Source organism: Mustelus asterias, chromosome 19, assembly GCF_964213995.1.
Source record: "Mustelus asterias chromosome 19, sMusAst1.hap1.1, whole genome shotgun sequence".
Taxonomy (NCBI): Eukaryota; Metazoa; Chordata; class Chondrichthyes; order Carcharhiniformes; family Triakidae; genus Mustelus; species Mustelus asterias.
Genome location: NC_135819.1, coordinates 65929107 through 65950648, shown reverse-complemented (window position 1 = coordinate 65950648; position 21542 = coordinate 65929107). Strand labels below are relative to the sequence as shown.

The 21542-nt window shown below is 42.1% G+C and overlaps 1 protein-coding gene across 1 annotated transcript in view; it reads left to right on the top strand.

The window, feature by feature from the left end:
• Positions 1 to 1505: 1505 nt before the first annotated feature.
• snd1 (staphylococcal nuclease and tudor domain containing 1) overlaps positions 1506 to 21542 on the top strand; it is a 909008-nt gene continuing 888971 nt past the window's right edge. Inside the window, exons 1-2 of the mRNA XM_078235739.1 lie at positions 1506 to 1682; positions 15936 to 16085. Coding sequence (XP_078091865.1) covers positions 1599 to 1682; positions 15936 to 16085 — 234 coding nt within the window. The 5' untranslated portion in view covers positions 1506 to 1598. The remainder of the gene's footprint in view (positions 1683 to 15935; positions 16086 to 21542) is intronic.

The window sequence follows — 21542 nt, the reverse complement described above, 5'->3', positions numbered from 1 at the left end:
GGTGTTCTCACGTGAGATGATGGCATCCGTGTCAATGATCCGGCACATCTTGCAGAGGTTGCTGTGGCAGAAGAGAGATGGTGGTTGTCGAGGGTTGTTTTTCAAACGGAGGCTTGTGACCAGCGGTGTGCCTCAGGGATCGGTGCTGGGTCATTTATATTAATGATTTGGTTGAGAATTTAGGAGGAATGGTTAATAAGTTTTCAGATTACACCAAGATTGGTGGCATAGTGGACAGTGATGAAGGTCATCTAGGATTGCAATGCGATCTTGATCAATTGGGCCAGTGGGCTGACAAATGGCAGATGGAGTTTTAGATAAATGCGAGGTGATGCATTTTGCTAGATCGAACCAGGGCAGGACTTACTCAGTTAACGGTAGGGCGTTGGGGAGAGTTACAGAACAAAGAGATCCAGAGGTACAGGTTCATGCTCCTTGAAAGTGGAGTCACAGGTGGACAGAGTGGTGAAGAAGGCATTCGGCATGCTTGGTTTCATTGGTCAGAACATTGAATACAGGAGTTGGGACGTCTTGTTGACGCTGTACAAGAGATTGGTAAGGCCATACTTGGAATACTGTGTACAGTTCTGGTCACCCTATTATAGAAAGGATGTTATTGAACTAGAAAGAGTGCAGAAAAGATTTACTAGGATGCTAGGACTTGAGAGTTTGAGTTATAAGGAGAGGCTGAATAGACTGGGACTTTTTTCTCTGGAGCGTAGGAGGCTTAGGAGTGATCTTATAGAGGTCTATAAAATAATGAGGGGCATAGGTCAGCGAGATGTTCAATATCTTTTCCCAAAGGTAAGGGAGTCTAAAACTAGAGGGCATAGGTTTAAGGTGAGAGCTACAAAAGGGTCCAGAGGGGCAATTTTTCACACAGAGGGTGGTGAGTGTCTGGAACAAGCTGCCAGAGTTAGTAGTGGAGGCGGGTACAATTTTGTCTTTTAAAAAGCGTTTAGTTACATGGGTAAGATTGGTATAGAGGGATATGGGCCAAAGGCAGGCAATTGGGACTAGCTTAGGGGTTTAAAAAAAGGGCAGCATGGACAAGTTGGGCCGAAGGGCCTGTTTCCATGCTGTAAACCTCTATGACCTACCTCGTATTAAGCTGATCTTTCTCTGCACCCTAGCTATGCTGTAACACTGCATTCTGCACCCTCTCCTTTTTCTTCTCTACGAACGGCGTGCTTTGCCTGTCGAGTGCGCCGGAAACAATACTTTTCACTGTGTGCTAAAATACATGTGACAATCAGAAATCAAACCAAAAGGCGAAGTCAGGTAAACTTCAGTTGTACTTCATCGGCTCTAAAGCGCTCTGGAGCCCAACTAATATCATGACAGGTGCTATATAAAGGCAGATATTTCTTATTATTCAATGCCAGTGTTTAACTCTCTCACCCCCGCTCTCTTTGAGCTGACGTGTCCCAGACCTCCCCATGCCCGTCCAGCCGGAAGTGTCTCCCTGGTAACCGTGACGTGTCAGCGGGCCCGCCCCCGGAAGCAGTCGGCCGGGAGGCGCGCGTGGGCCACCCCCCAGCTTGGGGGGGGGGGGGGGTTCTCTTTCCGGTTCACGCAGCGATCCCGACCCAGGCACGATGGCGACAGCAGCAGCAGCGACTCCTTCCCAAACTCAGTCAGCGGCCCCGGCCCTACCGCTCCAGCGGGGCATCGTCAAGCAGGTAGGTGAGGCACTGTCGGCAGGCAGGGGAAAGGAAAACATGATAGGATTTAAATGTGGGTGCCGTTGGGGGTTGGTGTTGTTGACAAGGGAGGAGGGGGGGGGCACATTAACTTGGAGCTTCGCAGACTTATCCTCCCGACTGGAGTGTCCCAGACAGCCAGCGGGCAAAGTGATTTAACCCAACACAAATCATCATGGAAATCCCGTTACCGGGAAAGTTAGTGCTGTGGTTGTGAGGGGAGGGGCGGGGAGATAGCGTGCTCTGAGTCGGGAGAAAGGGGGGGGGGGGGGTGTTAGATCAGCTCCAGGGGTAACTCTCCAGGCTCCGGAGGACAGGTCTGATCGTTTGGGGGGGGGGGGGGCAGCAGATGTTCAAAAGAGCCGGGGTGCAGAGAAGGGGAGGGGACCCTTGTCTATAGACGGTGCATTTGAGGAGGGGAGGGGGGTCCATCTCCGATGGGGGAGTTAAGTGCCTGGCCGGGAAGGGAAGCGGTAAACTGGATGAGCCACGTAAGCTGTCGGGAGAGTGGGTGAAGCAAACAAAAAAATAGGTGCAAGTGGTTGTGGCGCCTGTTTTCCTACTTTCCCATGTAAAAGTCGGGACTAGGAGTATTCTGTTCGATTAAAAAAAAATACTTCGCACTTTGTTGTTGCTGCAACTTCACCAAAAAGTACCTCCTTACTTTTAAACCTTACGGGAGGAATGTGCAAACTTCAATATCAAAATGTCACCACTTCCCAGTGAATACAGGGAAGTGGTGACAACTGATCAATTTTCCATCATTTTCCTGAGTAAATTAAAACCAACACGGTGCGGTCGGTTTCACTTTGCAAGCGCTGACCTTGAATTTCGTGCACAGCAGCATTTTTATTTTAAATACAGGAGACTTTTGTGAATCTCCCCCTTCATTATGTTAGTAATTTTACTGCTTATTTTTGGGAGGGGATTATTTGGCAGAGGTAAGAAATATTCTGAATGAATGATGAAATAGAGTTCGTTATCAGCACCATGTGATACCATACACCTAAGCCAGCTATACATTAGGATTCTTTTGGTGCCATACGTGATCAGTTCTGTGGATCTCTGCCTGTATTTTTTTTAGAGAAAAAAGTTTTTACGTGGTTGATCTGACTTTCACCTGCAGTTTCTTATACCTGAGATTTTGTCTCCTGTGGGGATATGGCCCTTCATGTGGTATGGTGTTACAGATGCCAACCTATACCTCATTTAACTGTCGATTTTTATATTAGTCTAGACATAAATGCAGGGGGCAGTGCAGCTCATCTCAATGCTACCTTGTCCAGCACCCAGTTGGATTCATCGGATATTGATTAAGGAAACCTTTTGGCCGATTTTTGTCGTCTTAGCTCAGTGGCTGTAATGCTAATTTTAAGAAAGATTGACTTATATCATATGATACCCCCAATTTTGATCATCGTGGACTGGCAATTGAACCTAGGACATCCTGAGACTTAGGACTTCAGTGGATCGTAATGTGACATTTTGGACCATTTTTTAAAAAAGGCAAATATTTGAGCAGCATGGTTAAGAAAGATAACTCATGATTAATCTTAGAAACTATGACTCCGCTGATATCATTGAACATATGCTCTCCATGGGGGATCCTGTTAAACTTTGGCATGCAAGGTGTGTGTATTACTTTGCCAAATGAAGCGGAGGATAGACTTAAATCTAGAGACGCCTATTTTTTAAAAATCAGAATCGGTGGTTGATGGATGAGCAGTTGGGGGTATCGTATGATACAAGTCAATCTTTCTTAAAATTAGCATTACAGCCACTGAGCTAAGATGACAAAACGGATGTGTTGTATTTGATCAGCACAAAAGGTGGTGTAGTGTTGAACATTTGTGAACACCAGTTGAGCACAGTCTCAAGAGTAATTGCTTGGACTTGTGTTCAACTATCCCAACGTGTGAGCTGAGTAACATTGTGTTAAGGTCTTTGCTTAATAAATTATCACAAGATATTCTTAATAGATTCATTTCAACTCACAACTGCCCACCTTCATCAACCAAGCCATTGATTGAGCACTGACAGGCAAGGGTGGCAGCTTTATAGTGTTATAGCTCAAAGAATCTAAAGTCATCATTATGGATGTTTGTCAGTAGTCTGTTCTAGCATATGGATATTTTAGTGAGCACGATTGGGTGAAGAACTTCAGTTAAGATAATAATTATTAATAATAACTTAATAATTAAGTTGGAGAAGTTAGGACTGTTTTCCTTGGAGAAAAGAAGACTGAGAGGAGATTTGAATGAGGTATTCAAAACTGAGGGGACAGAAGATGGAGAGAAAATATTCCCACTTTTGAAATGATGGAGAATGAGAGGACACAAATTTAAAAACATTGGAAAAAGAAGCAAAGTGAGTGGTTAGGTCCTGGAATGCATTGCTTGTGTGTGTGGATGCTGGTTCAATCTTGCATCCTCTGATACTTTCAACATTCGTGAGATTTTTCACCAAACTCTTATTTGAGACTTGTATCATCAACTACGTATAGATCAGCAAATTGTCTTTGTAATTCTGTTCCTCCCCATAGATTTTAATCTGATGCCTCTGACATTTTTTTTAGCATGATCAGAATTTTATTTTATTAATTTACGGGATGTAGGCATTGCTGGCTGGGACAGCATTTACTGCCCATCCCTTACTGCCCTCCATTTCAGAGAGGCATTTGAGAGTCAATCGTATTGCTGTGGGTCTGGAGTAACATGTAGGCCAGACCAGGTAACAGCAGATTTCCTTCCTAAAAGGACATTACTGAACCAGATGGGTTTTTACAATAATCAACAGTAGTTTCATGGTCATCATTGGACTTTTAATTCCAGATTTTTATTGAAGTCAGATTTTACCATCTGCCACGGTGAAATTCAAACCTGCGTCCCCAGAGTATTACCTTGGGTCTTTGAATTACTAGTTCAGCGATAATACCACAACACCACTGTCTTCATTTAAGCAGATGCAACAAAGCTGTGATTTAGCAAACTGCAGATCCACTGACTTGCCAAAAACAATTGCTTTATCATGTTTCATGTTCAGTTTCAATTGTGCCTTTTTCAAAAGGGTATCTCACTGGAGACTCTGGCAGTATTAATTAAGTGGCTTATTTCAGCTACTTTGCACGGAATTAACCTCTATTTTCAGTGACCTCAATGCACTGACATCCCGAAAACTGAATCAGGTAGGATTTTCATACTCTGACCTTTAATCCTTTCTATTGAGTGAATCTAAATATTTTAACCAACATCTCCACACAATGTTGAGGTGGAACCACGATCTAATGTGGCACCATCAAATGAATCTGATTAATACACTCATCACCAGACAAAAACTTATGAAGTGTGCAATTCTCTCAGACTATTCATCTCCAACTTCCAAATTCTTTGTCATGTGTTGCGAAATACCCCACTGTTACACTTTGGACAGTTCATCTCACAGTATTTTGAAGTACCTGTTAACTGCTCCCCAGGCATTCCTGGAATTCATTCATCTATTATTGCTTTTTAAATTCTTTCACGGGATGTACATCCATAGTGCAGTTAGGAAGGGAGTTCCTGGATTTTGACCCAGTGACCGTGAAAGAGTGGCAATATAGTTGCACGTCAGAATGTTGCATGACATGGATGGAAACTTGCAGGTGTTCCCATGCACCTGCTGCCATTATCGTTCTAGATAGGGTTTTGGTGGGGGTTGGTGGAAGGTGCTGTCAAAGGAACCTTGGTGAATTGCTGTAGTGCATCTTGTGGACGATGCACACTGCTGTTACTGTGCATTGATGGTGGAGGGAGTGAATGTTGAAGATGGTGGGTGAGGTGCCAGTCACGCTGACTGCGTTGTCCTGGATGGTGTTGAACTTGTGGACTGTTAGAGCTGTACTCATCCAGGTAAGTGCAGTGTATTGTGTCACACTGCTGATTTGTGCCTTGTCCATGGTGGACGGGTTTAGAGGAGTTAGGAGGTGAGTTACTCTCCACAGAACTTCCAGCCATTGACCTACGCTTATTGTTATTCAGTGGTGGTAATACCATTGAGTGTCAAGGGGCGATGGTTACATACTCTCTTTTTGGAGGTGGTCATTGGCATTTGTGTGGTATGAATATAACTTGCCACGTTTCAGCCCAAGTCTGAATGGTCAAGTCTTGCTGAATGTGGGCACAGATATTGCTTCAGTATCTGAGGAGTCTCGATTAATGCTGAACATTGTGCAATCATCCCAAACATTCCCACTCTAACCTTAAGATGGAGGGAAGGTCATTGATGTAGCAGCTGAAGATGGTTGTGCTTAGGACACCATTCTGAGGAACTCATAAAGAGGCAAGCAATGTAGAATGGAAACTGAAAATTGAGCAAACATGTTTATGAATTGAATTATGCGTTGTGTATGCAATTTCTTCTTTAGGCCTGTCTTGTTGAAAATAGATTGTACTTAACTGAAAGCATATCCAGTAGTGTTCTTTTGCTATCACAAAGGGAAACTGGTATCTTTATGATGCATGTCAATGATTTTGTATGGGGCAGTTTGTTGTAAATAAGATGAAAAAATTTAAGATTGGGAGGGGGGCTTCGGGGCCTTTAAATGTACCGGCTCAGACATTAAGCAGACTAGGTCAGGAGTAATTTTGAATCAATAGTCTTATCTGGAAGTGTTACTGGTACCTTGACAAGTTGTACTAGGCCTTTGTAGAAAGGTGATCGCACATCTAAAGAAATGGCAGTTAAACTTGATTGGACAGTTGAATTGGTTTAGATAGGACATGTTTGTATATATTGGAACTAAGTGCTACAATGAAATCCACTACAATTGAGTATGTTTTAAGGGCAAATGAAACATGTAAAAAAACCCAGCAAAATGCACTACTCAAGTTCCCAACCTTGGGGGATCCGAAGGGCATGAGATGCATCACAAAAATAACTAATTTCATGCTAATTTTCTTGATGGGTATTTTGAGTACAGCTGGTTTTATTATAATCTTGGCAGGTGAAAATGGAAAATATTGTTCCTTGGCCTGGGAAACTAAGAAAATAATTATGGTTAGAAGTACTTCAGCTGCAGAAACATTGGCCGTTGTAGAAGCAAAATACATGGGGTTTTACTTATTAAATATTTTCAGGGAAATTCAATCTTGAGTCATGTTCTGAAAATAGTTTTCCCTTGACTGTTATTTAGATCATTATTCCTTGTGGGATAAGGTATGTTTTATAGTGTGTGATTGGGGAAAAAAAATTAAAGGATTGATCCTGCTAGCATAAAACAGATGTTGGAAAGAAAATAAATATCTAGGATAAAATGGGTCAAATGAAAATCCTCTAAGTAGAATCCCACAGTGTAGAAAGAAGGAGGCCATTTGGCCCATCGAGTCTGCACTGACCACAATCCCACCCAGATTCCACCCCCATAACCCCATGCATTTTACCCTGGCTAGTCCCCCTGACACTAAGGAGCAATTTAGCCCGGCCAATCCACCTAACCCATTGCTTTACTAAAAGGAATGTTTGCACAAAGAAACTATTGGAGGTCCCAGAAGAGAGAGATCTTGTATTATGATTTGGTATACAGAATATAGAGAGAATGTTTTTCTTTGATTTGCTTTGAAATATTGTTTGTGTTAAAGTTTGATTTAAAGCAAAGAGATGAATCTGCTAATGGTACGTTGATTGTTAAGATTAAGGATGTGCATGCAAAGGGCATTGATTGATTACCTTGAGCACAGACTTCTAGGACACAGTGAGGCAGATATTTGTAATGTTGCATTCTGTAAATTTAAAAAGTAAAAGGTTGACACCTGGCTTCCTACTTTATTTGACTTTAGAATTAATTAACATGAAATGCTTACAGTCAGTGTCTAGAAGATCTGGCATTTCCAATTAAAAGTAGGAATTTAATTGAGCAATAACAAAGAAAAATTATAAAAGTTTGCTACAGTAGCTTTTTTTGGTAGCCCAAGTCTTGCTGGTTCCAGTGCCAGGGACCCGGGTTCAATTCTGTGTGGAGTTTGCACATTCTCCGTGTCTGCGTGGGTTTCCTCTGGTTTCCTCCCACATTCTGAAAGACGTGTTGGTTAGGTGCATTGACCCGAACAGTATCGTAGTGTTGTGACTAGGGGAATTTCACGGTAACTTCATTGCAGTGTTAATGTAAGCCTTGTGACTAATAAATAAACTTTAATACTAACCTTGGATCTCTGTAGTTTTGCTATTCATTAATTCATTAATTCTGCCTTGTTAGTGAAAATCAAGAACTGCCTACCATATTTCAGTGCTCCAATCTCAAATGACAATATGTTTCCTTGATGACTTAAGTTAATGTGGGATGGTATTGGTTTATACAGCCCAATGATTTCCCAGGTGGTCTTTAGCGAACCAGTAAGCACTGTTATCACAAAACTCTGGCAGAGACCATAACTTGAGATTCTAATTCTTTATTGGACTTTGATTAAGGACAGAAACTTGTGACATCTGCTCAGTATCTCAAACAAAGATGGGTTGAGCACAAAAGTGTGGCTGGCAACTGTGGAATGCAACTGGAAGAAAACTGAAGGAACAACAAATATCACTGTTTTCTTAAGCATGTCGTGCATTTATCGTTCATTTTCTCCTGATATTGAAGGATGCTGCTTTCAGAATTGACAGCAAATAAGTTGAGCCCAGGTAAAGAGGGCAGGAAAAGCGGCACTCCTGTAGTGATATGATGTGTTTTCCCTTTCTCTTGTCCAGTGACCTTTCCAAATGTGATTGCCATAAGTGCTGTAATAGAGACTCCTTTATTTGAAATAAGTTCATAGAAGTTGGCAGACAGAAGGCTATTCTTGTATCTGGACAGAATTTGAATCCAGCTCTTGGGTGAAAGACCAGTCCCTAATTCATGGTATAATCGATTTCCCTGAGGGATATGTATCTTTGAATTAATGCTTGGGTAATATAATTTCTTGACTTATTCCTTGAAAGCACAATTATCTTGGTTAGTGAATCTATATTTGAGAGGTCAGAGCTGGGGAAATGAATATTTTTCTGTTTTTGGCGTTGTAATATCCGTGATTAGCAGTCAATCCCAAGCCGAAAGTATAATTGTGTTAAAAGTGAATGAATAAAACTCCCTTTAATGTGCTTCAATAATCCACAGACTCTGGTTAATGTAGCCTGGTTACATCATTCAGCCTTTAACTTATGGTGCAATGCACAAGTAATTTGTGATCATTGTTTGTAAGATGCCATATTCTAAGTGTTGGTCCGTTTCAGATTCCTGCAGATTTTTCTATGTAACAATTCTAGTCATCTTCAATATGCTATTTATTAAACTGAAACTACTAATTATCCCCAATGTGCACATGGTGTAGAGACAAATAATACGGGTTATGTCACTACCACATTGTTTATAAGGTGTGTAATGGATTTATTGGGGAATGTTTGTTTTCATGGCTAGCACTGTAATTGCCTAAAATCAGTAATTGAAAATGCTAGCTTTGCCAAAAGATACTTGAGGCTGGAGAGTGGAATGGGTAAAATTGTATGGTCGTATGGACTTGGGGAGATGTGTACTCGTTTTAAAGAAAAACTAGAAATTACAGACTAGAGCTGATATTTGGCTGATGCTGTGCTGGGTTTTGGGGGGGTCTGAGAAAAGGCTGAGAAACTGAATATGGGAAGTGAAATGTCTACATATAGTAAGTATGTAGGTTGACACGAAAAGCAAAACCTGCGGACAGATGATTTCAGGGTGCGGATAAACTCCAGATGGTTACAGATGATTTGTTACTATTGGGTCCTATTCTCTCACTTTTGTGTTATACACTGAGAAAGATGGTGCAGGCGTACTGTTAAGAGTTGGGTGCTTTGCCCGTATTAGCTTGCATTGATTCTGCAGGCTCTCTCTGCTTAAGGCATTGATTTGAGCAGTGCACAATTCAGCGTGGCATATTTATGTGGGTGGTTGAGGCGCATAATTATAAAATTGTTGTGACTTCCCAAAATGTATTTCAATATCTTTTAACACTTGGATGTAAATGCCAAAAGTAGAAGAAAATGATTTGCTTTTGTTCTGAAGGAAATGCATTAATCGATCCAGGAATGAAAAAATGCAACCATTGGTATGGCGTTTTTCTAACTTATCTCACCATGCCATACTGTAATGCACCGTAGCCCAAAACTTATAGAAAGACGAGTTCCATGCAGCAGGTGGGTAAGAAAACTATTGCAGAGTTGGAGTATCTTTCTGCTGTGGAATTGGTTTGGGATTAGAGTCATTCTCTAAAAGAATCCTTTTGGCTCAGTGTGTCTGTGCTGGCTCTCCTTGGAGCAATTCAGAAAATCCACTCTTCTTTCCAGTACCTTTGAAATCAACGATTGTCCCTGTTTCTATCACCCTTGTGGGCACCGGGTTCCAGGTCAATACCACTCACTACATTTTTTAAAAAAAATTACCTTTGCATCCTACCTATATATCATGCCCAAAATCAGTGTTCACTAGTCCTATCAGCTAAAGGAAGCGGTTTCCTTCTCTATCTTGTGCAAACCTATCATATTTTTTGCAAGCCTCTATAATGTCTCCCTTCAATCTCTTTTGCTCTAAGGAGGCCCACCCCAGCTTCTCCAATTTATCCTCAGAGCTGAAATCCCTTTCACTGGTAGCCACATTAACCCACTTAATTCTGGATTTTACTGTTAGCTGGTCAAATTGATCAATTTGCAAATGTGTATCATCACAATCTGTTCTTGGATTCTACGCTTTTGTATATTGGACATTTCGTCCTGATTATATAATTTTGTACGAAAATGTACTTGCCCATACTCCTTCTGCTCACCTTGTCTTCAAGTATTTGCCGCAACTAGGGTGACTTGGTTGTGTTGCTATTCATCTCTAACTGGCCTCCAAAGCGTGCAATATATATTGTACTCGTGCATTGAATACCATCCACCATGCACTTGTGGGCTAAGGTTGAGGAAGTGAGATAAGGTCATAATTGTACAGGTAGAAATGTGTGGTCCACAACCTGCATCTATACCCTACTAATCAAGAATGGGATGCTTGAATTCCGTGTTCAATGTTAATGAAAACTGCTTGCACTCTTTTTTTTTAAACCAGGAGAAATAGGAACAGAAGTAAGCCGTTAGGCCCATTGAACTTGTTTTTGCATTCGATGAAGTCATTGGTGATCTGATTGACCTTACCTCCACCTTCTTGCTTCTGTCTTAACTCAGTCTTGATTATGTTCCGTGACCCAGCCTCCTCTGCTCTCTGGGAAGAGAATTCCAAAGATGAATGGCCCTCTCAGAGAACAAGTTCTTCCCCATCTCTATCTTAAATGGGAGATGCCTGTCAAACCACCCCCTCCACCAGAATTTTATGCCCGAGTCCCCTCATTCTTCTAAACTCTTTCTTCTAAACTCCAGCCAACTTGCTCGACTTTTCCTCATTGGACAACCTCTTTGACCCTGGAATCAACTTAGTGAACTTTCTCTGAAATGCTTCCAATGCGGATATCCCTCTTTATTGAATTGATGTATTATTATTGGAATACAGCGATAAGTATTGTTTCTTGTGTGCTGTACAGACAAAACATACTGTTCATAGAGTACATAGAGGAGAAAGAAAGGATCGGGTGCAGAATATAGTGTTGCAGTCACAGGGTGAGGAGAAAGATCAGCTTAATTTGTGATAGGACCATTCAAAAACCTGATGGCAGCAGGGAAGATGGTGTCCTTGAGTCAGTTGGTATGTGTTTTCACGACGGAAGAGTGTGTGCCCGGGGTGCGGATGGTCCTTGATTATGTTGGCTGCTTCCCCGAGGCAGCAGGAAGTGTAGATGGAGTCAATGGATGGGAGGCTGGTTTGCGGTGACGCACTGGGCTACATAAAAGCCACTTGTAGTTTCTTGTGGTCTTAGTCTGAGCAGGAACCATACCCAGCTGTGATGCATCCGGAAAGGATGCTTTTTATGGTACATCTGTAAAAATTGGTGAGAGTCATAGTGGACGTGTCAAATTTTCTTCTGCAAAAGTAGAGGCATTGGCTTTCTTAACTACAGTGTTGGCGTGGAGGGCCTAGGACAGGTTGGTGATCTGAACACCTAGAAACTTGAAACACTCGACCATCTCTAATTCATCACCTTTGATATAGAGGGGGCATCGCCTCCACTACATTTCCTGAAGTGGATGACTATCTCCTTCATTTAATAACTGTGCCCAGTTCTCAAGGTACATTTCACCAATGCGCTATATAGCTGTAACAAAACTTCTCTATTTTTGTACTCCACCTACCCTTGCACTAAAGACCAACATTCAGTTTGCCTTCCTAAATACTTGCTACCTGTATGCTGACCCTTTGCAATTCATGTACGAGGGCATCCAGATTCCTCGGCACCATAGCATTCTGCTACCTTTTCTCCATTTAAATAATCTGCTTTTCTATTCTTCATGCTGAAGTGGATAATCTACACTGTCTGCCAAATTTTTGCCTACACACTTTCCATTTCCATACTCATTGTATCCTCACAATTTGCTTTCAAAGTCATCAGGAAATTTGGCTGCGACATGCTTGGTCCCTTCATCCAAATCATTAATATACATAAGTAGTTGAGACTTCAGCACTGATCCCTCTGGCATTCATTTAGTTTGCCAGTTTGGAAATGACACGTTTATCCGGATCCTGTTTCAGGTTGGTTAGTCAATCCTCTATCCATGCTAATATATCATACTTAACACCGTGAGCTGTCATCTTGTGCAGTAACGTTTTATTTGGCATTTTGTTGAATGTCTTTTGGAAATCCAAATACAGTACATCTACTGGTTCCTGCTTGGCACATCCTCAAAGAACTCTAATGAATATGTCAAACGTGATGTCCCTTTCCCAAAAACCATGTTAACTCTGCCTAATTGTACTGCCATTACCACTTTAATAAAATATTCTTGTATTTTCCCAATGACAGATGCTAAGCTAACTTCCCTATAGTTTCCTACTTTCTGTCTCTCCATTGTTGAGTGGAGATGCTATATTTGCGAATTCTCAATCTGCTGGGACCTTAAGAGAATCTAGAGAATTTTGGAAAATTATGACCAATACATCCAGTACCCCTGCAGCTATTTCCTTTGCGATCCTAGGATGCAGACCATGAGGTCCAAGGATATTGTACCTATAGGGGCCTTTAGTGCCATTAGTTTTCCCTGAGTACTTTTCTCATGTTTTCGTTCCCCCACCTCCTCTGTTACCTCTTGATTTACGGTTCTTTGGATGTATCCTGTGTATTATACTGTGAATCCAGATTCAAAATAATTGTTCAAGGATTGAGTCAATCTATTTCAGCACATTCCTGTCCAGTTTCACATCTCCTTCAGCTTTAGCAAGTGAGTGTATACCAATTACTTACTGTTTACTTAATGGGGGGTTGAATCCCAAAAGACTAGCTTTCAACTCTAAAATGCCAGGCAGTAAAAATTAACTCTCTGGATTTACTCCAGTCTACGAAATATATATCCACAGCAGACAATTGCAGTAGATTTTAAAGTCTTTCTAAAATTATTACTGGTAAATGTGTACTTTTATTGGCAAGTATTTTGAACTAATATGCAGGAATGGACTGTTAACTTTTGTAATATAATGTGTGTAAAAATAAAGATGATCCCAATTTTTCATGTCGTATATTTTCCCCCTTCCTTATCCAGGATGCAGTAGAGCCTGATTTGAGGGGAGTGGTAATAGAGGCATTTAGGTCCCAAACCTGTGCATCTTTCACTATTATCTGGAAATGTGATTCAAGTGATGCGTGACTCTCTGATTTGTTCTTTCTTCATCCCTCTACTTTTATTTCATCACTTCCAAACACAAGATGCATGGCTTCCTCCTGTGTTTCATAAGATCTCTTGGCTGGAAAATGTATACATTCAAAGATAGTGGTTGATCATGTTTAATAAACCGGAAATAGTAATGATCTTGAAGTTTCATCCTGCTTGAGCTCCTGTTTGTAAATTTTGCCTTTCCATCTTTCTTTCCTTCCCCCACAAAACCTTTCTTGCACATTTTCAGATTTGCTGGGGCTCCAGGGGGCTGTTGAGAAGCTTCTGCAAATGTTTCCTAAGTAAATACTAGGTTTAAAAGTTTATTTATTAGTGTCACAAGTAGGCTTACATTAACAATGCAATGAAATTAGCATTCCCAAGTAGCATGGCCAATGCGCCTAACCAGTACATCTTTCGGACTGTGGGAGGAAGACGGAGCACCCGGAGGAAACCCATGCAGATTCCACACACTCAGTGAGCTAAACCGGGAATCGAACCTGGGCTCTGATGCTGTGAGGCAGCAGAGCTAACCACTGTGCCCAGCATGCTGCTCCCTGAAGAAGAGATGCCATAAAATTACAATAGTATTTTCCTTCTCTGTTCCCTGACTTGGGGAAATTAACTCTGTGACACCTTGCTGAAGCCTGAAAGCATTGAGGCTACAAAATTCTTTGGTATTCTGGTGCATCTGAATTGAATTCTTGCAGGGCTTCGCTTCATTCAAGTGGCATTTTTGTAGCAATTACATCAATTTGTATTTGGATCCTTGTGGCTTTAACTGGAGGCCAATAATTTGCGTAGCTGTTGATCTTGCATGTACAATGTACATTAATGTAGATTGTTTTCTGGCATGCTTGCGGAATGGGTGGTGCTGATCAATGAGGTGTTTCATTACACCAGACACATGACAAGATGAGGCAGACAGTATCTTTGTTCAGGTCCAATGACCAAAACTAGTCCAATAATATAAGAATTTCAATGTAAAACCTAAGCATAACTTTGCAGATTTAGAATATATTGTTAGTTTTTAATAAAATAGTGCATTATCTGAACACTGAAAATGATCAGCGTTGTAAAAGAATTGCACTGGTAACAATTATGGTGATGAGAGAATTCCGGTTGGTAGTGTTGGATAGCATAAAGTTTACTGTTCTCTGTTCCATTTCTTAAACGTAGAAGAACTGATGTGTCATCTGAATAAAAATACTTAAGTTTTCCAAATGCTGTGGATTAGACCTGGAAGCCCCTCAGACTGATGCACATTTGGAAGAGATTTATTGGTGACTTGATTACTGCCTGTAACAGCTTGAATGTGGTGGTTATGACTTTGCCCTAAATTAAATGATACAACTAAGGCGATTTTTTCTTTGGATGCCCGGTACAACTTGTGTCTGAGTGGTATTTGGAATACAGTTTATCATTGAATGCTGTCAGTGCCATGTAGTAAATTACAGCCTGGGCTGGGTGAGTCACATAATTGGGATTTGAAGGGAAGATTGTTTTGGAGCTCGTTGCTCTCATTGTGAGAGCACTAGCTTTTCTAACTTCTCCTTTTGGAGCTAATTTACACTCCATACTTGATTTCAGCGTCAGCCTCTTTGAAAAACAAAAGTTACAATGAAATTAATGGACAGTAAGTAAGACATCTCAAAGGGGTCCTGTTTTTATCTACATTATGAAGTGAACTTGCAGCAGCAACCAGATGGTTAATTTGCATTATCATAGAAATCATAGAAACCCTACAGTGCAGGAAGAGGCCATTCGGCCCATCGAGTCTGCACCGACCACAATCCCACCCAGGCCCTACCCCCATATCCCCACATATTTTACCCGCTAATCCCTCTAATCTACGCATTCCAGGACACTAAGGGGCAATTTTAGCATGGTCAATCAACCTAACCCGCACATCTTTGGACATACAAATTATGTTTGGGATTAGAGGAGGTTAAGTTTAATGATTAGGGTATATAAATAAGATAATTGAGGTCCTAAAATGACTCTTGATGGGCTGAATGGTGGCTTATCACTCCTGAATTTTCTTTTTGCTGTGTGTGACTAGCTTGGAAGTTAATTCACAGAGAAAACCAATGAGTACATTAGCCTTGGTTCCTTTTTCCATTTACACTTATTTGCAGTAATTTTATTTTTTGGCCACATTCCCTTGCACAGTGCATTATTGTGAAGAGTGGAGACCCACACCTAGTGCTCTGTAAGCAGCCACCCCCTCCACATCTGTGTGCTAGTACCCATAGTGATGCAGCTGACATCAGCAACTCTGTTGTGCTAAGGTCTGCAAGTGCAAATGCATGTTTCTTCCTCGTGGTGATACTTATTTCATTGCTGAGATTTTTAAAATGGCATGTAGAGATTCTGCTGGGACCAATAAACAGAATCTACTGTAACACATCTATTACCAAAGATGTTTTCATAATGAGATTCTTGTTTTCTTCTGTCTTTTAGGTGCTTTCAGGTAGTGCAATCATAGTTCGTGGCCAGCCACGAGGAGGACCCCCACCTGAGCGGCAGATTAACCTCAGTAACATCCGTTCTGGTGCCTTGGCACGACGTGTTGCTCCAAATCAGCCTGAAGCCAAGGAAACTCCGGATGAGGTGAAATCTTATTCTTAATGTGTGCCTGTTCATAGTGCGGTTACTTGAACAAAGTGCAGGATATACTAAAAATTGGGTCTGCACTGATGTGACAAACAAGGCCAAAGAGGCGCTGTCCAAAATTTGGTTGGGGGGTGGGAAAGAAGAAAGATGGATCACCTCTGGTCCATGTAAAAGATGTGCGAACGTGAAATATCTTTCACAACTGGAAAGTTAGCCTGTCTTTGAGGTTGCGTTGAAGTGTTGGGCAATTTGGATGTTGGAGTTGGTCATCGTCACATGTAGACTTTCTGATTAGCAAGTTGATCAGAAGTATTGTGTTTTAGATGAGTGTTTTTTAAATTTCTAAAGAAAGTAATTGGTAAAAGTTGCATAAGTGGGGTAAAATTGGAGGTTTACAATGTTAAAATACTTATGCATTTACTGATCATACATGTTTTAAAGACTTGAATAATCTATCATGTGACAAGTCGAGAAAATACAGGAGACCAAACTATCTAGTAGAGATTTAGGAAATGTTTCAAGCTGTCAAGTTTTTGCTTTATCCTGCGAACATGTAGAAACTGATTGGAATAATTATAGCATCGGAGGTTTTAAATGAAACACTAATAGCTTAAAGCAACAAAATAATTGTAGCTTTGATTTTTGTGACATTCAATTTGGTGTTACTCTGGTGCTTCAAAGTTCTCCCAACTCACTTGAACTCGGGTTATAATGGGTCCTGGCCAAGTGTGCATAGGAAATCACTTAGCTTTGGTGTCCAGGTTGGGGAGGGAAAGGGAGGGTGGAGATTGAGGTGGGGAGGGAAAGGTAGGGTGGGGATGGATGGAGGGAGCGAAAGAGGGGTGGGGTTCTGGGAAAGGAGAGTGGGAATTTGGGCAAGAGGGATCTGCAGGGGGAGGAAAGGGAAAGGAAGGGGGAGAAAATGTTTGAGGGTAAGGGGGTACATGAAGGGGGAGGAAAGAAGGGGGCTGCTGCTGTTCAGTTAACAGACGGGATGATTAAAAACAACTTGGGCTTGTTGCATTGTAAAGTTTGATTTAAGCAACTGCATTGGAAATATCATTGTATCTTTTGAGGTTTTTTGCTGACATAACTTATCTTTGGAATATAATGTTGTTTTGAGTACATTACATTGAGTTGGCTATGTCCTAATGCCATGCCTGATAGTGATAGCTATGGTTATAATATGCATGGGCCGCAGATTCCTTGCATTAATTAAAGAGACACAGCAAAAGAGATTGTGCACACTTCTAAAAACATAAGAACTGGGAGCAGGAGTAGGTCACCTGGCCCCTCGCACCTGCTCTGCCATTCAATAAGATCATGGCTGATCTTTTCATGGACTCAGCTCTTACCTGCCATAACCCTTAATTCCTTTACTGTTCAAAAATTTATCCATCTTTGCCTTAAAAACATTCAATGAGATAGCCTCAACTGCCTCCCTGGGCAGGGAATTCCACAGATTCACAACCCTTTGGGTGAAGAAGTTCCTCCTCAACTCTGTCTTAAATTTGCACCCTTGAGATGTTTGTAGTGAAGGTAAATTCCAAGAAAAAACTTTTAAATTTGGCATTTCTTTGCTGGGATGATGCACATTTTAAAAATTTTATTTGTGGGACATGGGTGTTGCTGGCTGGCCAGCATTTATTGCCCATCCCTAGTTGGGAGTCAACCAGATTGATGTGGCTCTGATGTCACATGTAGGCCAGACCAGGTAAGGACGGAGGATTTCCTTCCCTGAAGGACATTAGTGAGCCAGATGGGTTTTTTCTGACAATTGGCAATGGTTTCATGGTCATCAGTCGATTCTTCATTCCAGATATTTTTACTGAATTGAAATTTCACCATCTGCCGTGGCGGGATTTGAACCCAGCTTCCTAGAACATTAGCTGAGTTATTGGATTAATAGTCTAGCGATAACACCACTAGGCCATCACCTCCCTAACATAATGTTTTCCCACTGAATGCAGTAAGCATTGTTTGGGTACTTATTAAAGATTTCGTGGCATGGTTGGCAGGTTTTTCCATTCCATTGCTGTTTATACAGTTTCATAGAAACACTACAGTGCAGAAGGAGGCCATTTGGCCCATCGAGTCTGCACCGATAACAATCCCATCCCAGGCCTCACCTCCCCAACCTCTCAAATTCATCCCACTAATCCCTCCAACCTATACAACCTGGGATATTATGGACAATTTAGCATGGCCAATCCACCTAACCCGCACATTTTTTGACTGTGGGAAGAAACTGGAGCACTCGGAGGAAACCCCACAGACACGGGGCAAATGTGAAAACTCTACGCAGACTGACCCAAGCTGGGAATCGAACCCAGATCCCTGCAGCTGTGAGGCAGCAGTGCTAACCACTGTACCGCCCCATTAAACAGTGAAAGCTACTGGGCTTCATACATATATATAGGTACGGTAAAGTCGCCATAATCCCAGAGGACCATAGGCTGACTGGTGATAATTTAACCTGAGGATCACCACATCTCCCTCTGGCAAGGAACAAGGTTGAGAAGGCAGGGACTTCATGAATAACTTCAGGAATTGAACCCGCGCTGTTGGCATCGCTCCTGCATCACGAATCAGCTGTCCGGCCAATGAGCTAAACTGACCCCTTTATGTAAAATAGTTGTTTAGTAATTTATTGTATATGAAGTGATTTTCAGTTCAAGCTGTTGTGGCTTGACTAGTAGATAACTAAAAGCTGTACTAGCTGTTCTATTGGAACTTGATTTTTTAAAATACTTTTCCAATTCAATCAAATCAAGTCCAATTCAGAGTCTCAACAAGTTGAGACATTTCCAATCCAAGCTGACAAGACAGGGCCTCCACTCCTGTCTTGGGCCTGATCTACACAAGCCAAGCTGATTGGAGTAGGTGCAGACTCACCACCTCCAAGGCTTGATCTCATTTGCATCTTAGCCAAAAGGCCGAGATGCCGCTTTTAAAAATTGCTTCAAATGAAGCTTAAATGTAACCTAATGAACTCAACCAAGCGCAGCATCCAATCCATACTACACTTGATCTTAGCCAGGAACTTGATATGTGAGATTGAGGGGCTACAAAGAAACCAGCTTGCTATCGTCATGTGGATATTCCTGATTTAATTAGACCCATTCATTACACTTTCTACTTGAGCTCCACAATTAGGTCTATTGTGTTTAGTGGTCACTACTGTCCAGCACGTGGTTAAGAGTTGAGAAGCACTGTTGATAGCTGCCCAAAGGAAGTTGTCACAGGATTATGTCTTTTTGGATTTTCTGGCTGATTTATAATCAAACTACCTCAGTCACTGTAAGTAGATTCTCATGTAGGCTGCCTTGACTGGCATGTGTTTTGATTTTTTGAAAGTCATCACTAAAAGTTGCACATGATTTGTGTTGGTAGAATAAAGTTTTAATGTTCCCATCAAATGCATTTGGTGCCCAAGGTAGCATAGAGGGGCATTCCAGTGGAGACCACCACTACCCTGCCACGGAAATAGAGGTAGGTTTTTACTTGCTTGTAGTCAATATTTTTCATGACAGCATTGATAGGAATAGCCACATCGGTCCCTTGTGAAGATTAAGTCCATCTGAGGATTCCCTCCATTCTGTTGAGGTGCTGCCATCATGCTAAACTGGGCATCCAAGAAGTGTGTGGGCCATCAACAGCAGCAGATTTGTATTTAACCTTGTGATCTGGCATATCCCGCACTCTACCATTACCACTAATGTCCTTCAGGAAAGGAAATCTGTCAACCTTAACCTGGCCTGCATGTGACTCCAGATCCGCTGCAATGTGGTTGACTCTTAAATGCCCTCTGAAATGGCTGAAAAAGGCACTCGATAAGAGGCAATTAAGGATGGGCAATACATCCTAGTCCAGCCAGTGGGGCTCCATAGAGAACCATAGCATCCCTACAGTTCAGAAGGAAGCCATTCAGTCCATCAAGTTTACACTGACTTTCCAAAAGAGGAATTTACCCAGGACCACCCCCTTGCCCTGTCCCCATAATCGTACTCATTTACATGGATAATCCACCTAACTTGCGCACCTTAGGGCACTAGGGGAAATTTAGCATGATCAATCTGCCTAACCACATCTTTGGACTTTGGGAAGAAATCAGAGCACCCAGAGAAAACCCACGCACTTGGAGAGTATGCAAACTCCACACAGTCACCCAAGGCTGGAGTGGAACCTGGGTCCCTGGCATTGAGGGAGAAGTGCTAATTATTGTGTCACCGAGCTGCCCTTAAGCCGGGGAATCAACTCTGGGTTAACCAAAAATGTAGGTGCCAGGAGCAGCATCAGGCATATCTAAAAATGAGATGTCAACCTGGTGAAGCTGCGGCACATGAATGCCAGACAGCAAAAACGCAATGTGAAGAGACAGCTAATTACTTTGTGCCTGTCTTCATACAAAAAATCTCAGAAATGTGAGGGAATCATGGGGCTGGGGAAAATGAAAAATCAATTTGTTAATAGAGGTAGTGCTGACTATTGAACGTAGTGGCTACAGAGATAGCATAGTGGATGCATTGGTGTTTATTTTTCAAAATTCATGAAAGGTTCCTGCACACTGGAAAGTAGCAAGTGTATCATCAACACGAAGGGGAGTTCATTGCTTAATTCGTGGCAGAGCACTTCGAGTTCAGAAAGGCACTCCAGGATGCCTTACAGGACCAGCTGGTTCCTTCAGCAAGAACCTCCAGCGGACGTTATTGACTGAAAATAACTTGCACAGTTGGGTGTCAGCGGCCAGGCACACAAAGTAGTGGAAGCCCTGCAGGGTTCGGTGCTTTCAGCGGAATGCCACCGGTGTAGCAGGATAGGCCGCAGGGGGTTGAATTGCCAGACACGAGGGGCCCAATGTCGCAAGTGCAAGCGTGTTGGTCACATTGCCCGGAATTACCGGGTGCAATGAAGCCCAGAGAGAGGAAGACAAAAGGGAGTTTTTAAAAGGGCAAAACCAAAGGTTCATGTTGCTAGCCATGGAGAGGATAGAGAGTCAGCCGGGTCTGCAGCAGAAACAGACAGTCGGTACGGGGTGAAGCTGATCGTTTCTAGCTTCTCCGTTAACTGTAAGGGAAAACTGTGAAAATGGAAGTTGATATCAGGGTGGTGTTGTCCCTGATACCCAAATAAGTATACAAGGTTAAGTTTAAAGTCCTGCCATTAAAACCTGCCAAGATCACATATAAATACAGAGCAAGTGGTACCCCTCGATGTTTATGTACTGGTGAAGGTAGTTAGAATCATAGAATCCTACGGTGCAGAAGGAGGCCATTCGGCCCATCGAGTCTGCACCAATCACCATTCCATCCAGTCCCTATCCCCATAACCCCATGCATTTACCCTAACTAGTCCCCCTGACACTAAGGGGCAATTTAGCATGGCCAATCCACCTAACCGCACATCTTTGGACTGTGGGAGGAACCGGAGCACCTGGAGGAAACCCAGGCAGAC